Raw genomic sequence first — 7083 nt, 5'->3', positions numbered from 1 at the left:
ATGGTTAATTCTAGAAAGTGAAAGTGAAGTTGCTCAGTTGTGTCCAACTCTTTGCAACCCCGTGGACTGTAGCCCACCAGGCTCCTCTGTCCATGGGATTTCCCAGGCAAGAACACTGGAGTGGGTTGCCATTTCCCTCTCTGGGGGATCTTCCCGACCCAGGGATCGAACCCAGGTCTTCTGCATTGCAGGTAGACAAAGGCAGATGCAGGCAGACGCTTTAACCTCTGAGCCACCAGGGAAGCCCTGGTTAATTTTACAGATAATGCCAAATAAATTTTTTTTTTTTTTGCATTTATTTTCTGCGGCATTTATTCCTGGGCCATAAGTTTTTGTTTCTTCAGTTTCTTCTGGGATATCTTTTTCTTCTGTGCAACCTCCTCTTCTGGTTTAGGAACAATCTGTTCTTTTTCAGTAAGGATCATCTCAATGTGGCAGGGAGAGCTCATGTAGGGGTTGATCTGACCGTGAGCTCTGTAAGTCCTGCGCCTCATCTTGGGGGCTTTGTTCACTTGGATGTGCTCAATGACCAGAGAATCTACATCTAAGCCCTTAAGTTCAGCATTACTCTCTGCATTTTTGAGCATGTGTAGTAAAAATTCAGCACTCTTTTTGGGCCACCGACCCTGTGTCCAGCCCCACTGTTTGGCCTGTGCACACCTACCAACTCCACCATTGTAACGACGGAATGGCACACATTGCTTCTTTAAAGTGACATCCTTCAGATACTTGGTGGCTTTTTGGATATGCATACCCTTTATGGCCTGGGCAGTCTCACGAGTGTTCTTAAAGTGAACACGAAGATTTGAACCTCTTCATTTGCATGATTTTGTGGGGTTTTCTGGGTCAAGTGAATAGCGCACCATTTTTAAGGGTCAGCTCAGGCCGCTTACCGGAAAAGTCCAAATAAATTTTTATATGGTTGTAAATATTTAGCCTTCGAACAGGAGTGTATGATTATTTACACAACCTTAAACATCTCTTGCTATTTGTCTAGATTTGTCAACTTGGTAGGGGTATAGTTATCATTCCTTGTGACTTTAATTTGCAATTTCCTGGCTACAAATGAGGCTGAGCTTTCCTTTACATGCTATTAGTCTTGACTTTAGCCTTTGGTAAAATCCCTATTTAAGCTCAATTTTGCTTGGGGTATCTGTCTTTTTCTTAGTAGATTATAAAATGCCTTAATAAATTTTGAATTCATACCCTTTGGTGATTATACGTGTTGCAAATATCTTCTTACATCTTTTCACATTGTTATAGTGTCTTATGATGAAGAATAATTTTACTTTTAATGCAAAATGTATTCATTTCTACTCTATGCTTAGTGGTTTTTGTAGATTGTCTCCACAAATCATGAAGATAGTCTCATATGTTCATAGTCAAATTTTTAATCTAACTGGAACTTTTGTGTATGATATAGTGAATCAACTTTATTTTTTTTTCATGTAATAACCAATTCCTTCAGTGCTATTTATTGAAAAGTCATCTCTTTTCTATTGTTCTGCATTAGCACCTTTGTTAAAATTTGAAGCCATATTTGGGTGGCTCTGTTTCTGGGCTTGTTATTTTTATCTGTTGGTTTATTTGCCAGTATCACACTATCTTAGCTGTTATTTCTTTATGGTAATTTATGACATTTGACAGAACAGTTCTTTTACCTTATTATTTTCCTCACATGTATCTTTATTATAAAGAATCTGAATCATTTTGCAAACATACTAAAACATTTTTTGGTGTTTTGTTTGGAATACTATTGCCTCCTTATAGAAATTTGTGCAAAAACGATAGCTTTAAAATATTGACTCTTCATATGCTTGAATAGTATTTTTCTCTATTTGTGTTTCTTTATTTATTTCAGTAAAATGTATTATTCCACCTTAGAGGAATTCCACAATTTTTGGTAGGCTCAGTACCAGATATCTTATAGATTTTGGTGGTGCTGTCACACTTTGTTTAGCTTTTTTTATCCTGTTTGTGACTGGAAAGTAGTATTAAATTTATCTTTATTGATTTTGTAAGCAACAGTTTTGCATAACTCATAATCATTTAAACTATATAGTCTAATAATTTATAATTCACCACAATGTCTTTAATTTGCCTCTTCTAATAATTCTTCTACTTGGATTTTCAAGTAATACAATTATATCAATTAAAATTATGAAAAATTTGATAAACTTTTAAATTCTTATAGTTTTAGTATAATTTATGTCCTAGTTTGAGGTTAAGACTCAAATATAAAACTAAGTAGATGTAATGGTGAACATCATCACTATGAGACCAGTTCCAGAAAGAAACTTTTAATGCTTCATCATTTAATATTGTTTGCTGTAGTTTGTTTATAGGTACATTTTATCAGATCAATGAAATTCCCTTTTATTTTTAGTTTGATACTATCTTTTAAAATGAATGGATCTTGAATATGGTAGAATCTTTCTGCCTCTGTTGAGATATTGAGATTATTTTTTTCTCCTTTAATCTGTAAATAAGATGCTGCTGCTGCTGCTACTAAGTCGCTTCAGTCATGTCCAACTCTGTGCGACCCCATAGACGGCAGCCTACCAGGCTCCTCCATCCCTGGGATTCTGCAGGCAAGAACACTGGAGTGGGTTGCCATTTCCTTCTTCAATGCATCAAAGTGAAAAGTGAAAGTGAAGTCGCTCAGTCGTGTCCGACTCTTAGCGACCCCATGGACTGCAGCCCACCAGGCTCCTCGGTCCATGGGATGTTCCAGGCAAGAGTACTAGAGTGGGTTGCCAATGCCTTCTCTAGTAAATAAGATGAATTATACCAATTTATGTGCTGTAGTTAAATCTGTTTTCATTCTTGAGATATTTAATCTTTGATAAGTATTATTTTCACATATTTTAAAATTCAGTTTTCTAATATCATGCTTGGGGTTGGTTATGAGTGATTGTAATGGAAAAAACAATCAGTTTTTCTTCCTGTGAGTCCTTCTCCTGTCAGTGTCCTTTATTATTTACACAGAACACTTCTGACAGCGCTGGTTGCCAGATGTGTGGAGGTTTTCCCCCCACAGCAAGTGATTCTCCATGACACCAGCTGAGTGTCCTACAGTTGAACTCCATGTTGACACTGTCTTCTTGGAGATAGTGTTAGATCACAGAGGCTAGGGGCTGAGTCCCACCAGACTGCTATTACTCAATTCAGATGCCAGTCACACGTAGGTCCCCAGTTTACCCACAGCTTCCGTCCAGTTGGCTATAAACTGGAGGTCTCCATGACCCCCACCTTAGTCAGTTAATTTGTTAGAGTGGCCCACAGAACTCAGAGAAACACTTACCTTTGGCACTTTATTAAAGGATATGATAAAGATATGATCAAGATGAAGACATACATAGGATGAAGTCTGGAGAGTCCTGGGTGCAGGAGCTTGCATCCTGATGGAGTTGGGGTGCATCAACCTCCCAAGGTAGGTGTATTTACTAGCCTGAAAACAATTGAAACCTCATACTATTGGGATGTTGTGGATGCTTCCTCAAATAGGCATAATCAATTATTGACTCCATTTCTAGCCTCTCCCTGGAATATGGGGGGATTGGGTTAAAAATTCCAAGCTGCTAATCATGTCGTAAACTTTCTGGAGACCCGTTCCCAACCAGGAGCCATTCAGGAGTGCATCCAGAATCACTTCATTAGAAGAAAAGATGTTTCTAATGCTCTCATGACTTCAGTGCAGTCACTCAGTCGTGTCCGACTCTTTGTGACCCCGTCGCCTGCAGCACGCCAGGCTTCCCTGTCCATCACCAACTCCCGGAGCCTACTCAAACTCATGTGCATCAACTCAGTGATGCCATCCAACCATCTCATCCTCTGTCGTCCCCTTCTCCTCCTGCTTCAATCTTTCCCAGCATCAGGGTCTTTTCCAATGAATCAGTTCTTCCCATCAGGTGGCCAAAGTATTGGAGTTTCAGCTTCAGCATCAGTCCTTCTAAAGAATATTCAGGACTGATTTCCTTTAGGATTGACTGATTGGATCTCCTTGCAGTCCAAGGGACTCTCAAAATTCAACACCACAATTCAAAAGCATCAATTCTTCAGCACTCAGCTTTCTTTACAGTCCAACTCTCATATCCATACATGACTACTGGAAAAACCATAGCTTTGACTAGATGGACCTTTGTTGGCAAAGTAGTCTCTGCTTTTTAATATGCTGTCTAGTTTGGTCATAGCTTTTCTTCCAAGGAACAAGCATCTTTTAATTTCATGGCTGCAGTTACTATCTGCAGTGATTTTGGAGCCCCCCCAAAATAAAGTCTCATCCCTTAGGACTCTTCAAAATTCATGTAAATGCTTTTGTCAGTATTGATTTGCAAACTCATTGAGTTCCCCAGGTGAAATTTGAAACTGGCTCCTTACAAGGAGGGCAAGGAGAGACCAAAGAGGCAGACCATTCCAGATTCTTGGGCGGCAGTTTTAATAACTAAGGAACTTACATATGAGGCTTGCCTTCAACAGGCATAGGACAAATAGCTCTTTGTACCTACCTGCCAGAATCTTGGAACAATCTTAAAATGTTATAGTAAGGCCTTAACTGCCCAGTCACATACACAGTCCAGATGGTCCAAAGAACACCTTATTCTCTCAAGGCTGCTTCTTTGACATAGCTCACTCATATGTGGGAACAATGGGTGGCGAGAAAGTAAGGAGCCTCTGATTATCCAGATCTAGCTTGAGGGTCAACCGTGTCATGTCCCCTCCATGACTTCATCCAACAATCAGGGACAGGGGGTCAAAGAGCAAATACAAGAACAAGAGAGTCCTAGTACTTTGATCATTTAGTAAATTACATGGGTTTCAGGAGCTCTGTGCTAGGAATTTCTAGAAGAAATAAATGCATATTTTCTATTACCTCACAGTGACTTTCTATACATACTGTTTTTAAATGGTATCCTTACTATGTTTCAATGTCAAGGTTATGCTAGTCTCACATATTTTCTATTTGTTTTTTTGGGAAGAGCTTATGTAAGATTAAAATTATTTTTTCTTTGATTGCTTAGAATTTCCTGATGAAACCAACTAGACATAGAGTTAATTTCTGAGACTTATTTGAGGGTGCATTTACATTTTCAAAGGGATATAAAGTACTCATATTCTCTACATTTGTCAGTTTTGATGTCATATCTATTAGTTTATAAGTGTTTTTAATATCCTTTTTTTTCTTTTTGGACTGAAGTCTCTTTTGTGATGTTACTTTTTTTCTCTTTTGATGATAATTATATGTGCTTCTTCTCTTGTCCCTCACATCTTGGTAAATCTGATCAGATGTTTGTTAGTTTACTAGTCTTTCCAAAGAATTATTGGTGTGTTAATCCTTTCTCTTAAATGTTTGCTTTGTTTTCGGTTTTAAACAATTATTTCCTTTTAATTTTCACAATCTTTGATATCTTTTTCTAACTTCATGGGTTAGGTTCTTATCAAATTTAATCTTCTTTTTTAATATATACATATGTGATTATATTGATAATTTCCTTTCTACCCAACTCTTAGAGCCTATAAATCCTAACAGGCAGTATTATTATTTAGTTCAAAATATATTCTAATATATTTGTGGTCACAAAGGATTGGACACACTGAGCCAGTGAACAACAACAAGAACAACAGTATTCTAATATGCATTGCTATCCATTCTGGTAATAAGATTTTCTTATTTTGACCCACATGCTATTTAGAAATATTCCTTAACATACACACATAGTAATTTTAAAAAAATCATTTTAAACCTAACTACATGGTATTCCAACAATATATCAAATATAAATCCAATCTTTTTTTAGTTGGAGTATAGTTGCTTTATAATGTTGTGTTAGTTTCAGCTGTAGAGCAAAAGTGAGTCAGCTGTACACATACGTATATCCCATTTTTTTGGATTTCCTTCTCATTTAGGTCACCATGAAAGGTTCTCATTAGTTATCTATTTTTATACATAATAGTGTATATACATTAGTACCATTCTCCCAATTCATTCCACTCCCCCGTCAATATCCCTACATCCATTCCCTATATCTGTGTCTTCATCTCTGCTTTGCACATAAGTTCATCTGTATTGTTTTTCTAGATTCCACATATAAGTGATATTATATGATATTTGTTTTTCTGACCTCACTCTGTAAGACAGTCTCTAGGTCTATACAAGTCTCTGCAAATTGTAGTTTCGTTCCTTCTAATGGCTGAGTAATATTCCATTGTATGTATATGTGTGTGTATATAAATACCATAGATTCTTTATCCACTCTTCTCTTGATGGACATTTGGGTTGCTTCCATGTCCTGGCTATTGTAAATAGTGCTGCAATGAATATTGGGGTGCATGTAAATTTTTGAAGTATGGTTTTCTTTGGCTATATGCCCAGGAGTGGGATTGCTAGTTCTATTTTAGTTTTTCTTAAGGAGCCTCCATACCATTCTTCATAGTGACTGTATCAATTTACATTCCCACCAACAGTGCAAGAGGGTTTCATTTTCTCCACACCCTTTTTAGTATATATTGTTTGTGGCTATTTTGGATCATGGCCATTCTGACTGGGATGAAATGATACCTGCTTGTAGTTTTAATTTGCATTTCTCTAATAATTAGTCAGGAAGCAATAGAACTGGACATGGAACAACAGACTGGTTCCAAATAGGAAAAGGAGTATGTCAAGGCTGTATATTGTCACCTGCTTATTAAACTTATATGCAGAGTACATCATGAGAAATGCTGGGCTGGAAGAAGCACAAGCTGGAATCAAGATTGCCGGGAGAAATATCAATAACCTCAGATATGCAGATGACACCACCCTTATGGCAGAAAGTGAAGAGGAACCAAAGAGCCTCTTTATGAAAATGAAAGAGGAGAGTGAAAAAGTTGGCTTAAAGCCCAACATTCAGAAAACTAAGATCATGGCATCTGGTCCCATCACTTCATGGCAAATAGATGGGGCAACAGTGGAAACAGTGTCAGACTTTATTTTTTGGGGCTCCAAATCACTGCAGATGGTGACTGCAGCCATGAAATTAAAAGACACTTACTCCTTGGAAGGAAAGTTATGACCAACCTAGATAGCATATTAAAAAGCATAGA

At 37.5% G+C, this 7083-nt stretch overlaps 1 protein-coding gene across 1 annotated transcript; it reads right to left on the bottom strand.

Annotated features, from left to right (window-relative positions):
* Positions 1-283: 283 nt before the first annotated feature.
* On the bottom strand, positions 284-896 carry LOC122705574 (60S ribosomal protein L17-like). Its single transcript, XM_043921021.1, has one exon. The coding sequence runs from the start codon at positions 750-752 to the stop codon at positions 312-314; it is 441 nt and encodes a 146-aa protein (XP_043776956.1). The 5' UTR covers positions 753-896; the 3' UTR covers positions 284-311.
* Between the last annotated feature and the right edge of the window lie 6187 nt (positions 897-7083).

Source organism: Cervus elaphus, chromosome 2, assembly GCF_910594005.1.
Source record: "Cervus elaphus chromosome 2, mCerEla1.1, whole genome shotgun sequence".
NCBI classification, from domain to species: Eukaryota; Metazoa; Chordata; class Mammalia; order Artiodactyla; family Cervidae; genus Cervus; species Cervus elaphus.
Note: the sequence above shows the minus strand (reverse complement) of the source record. Positions and strands in the feature narration are given on the sequence as shown.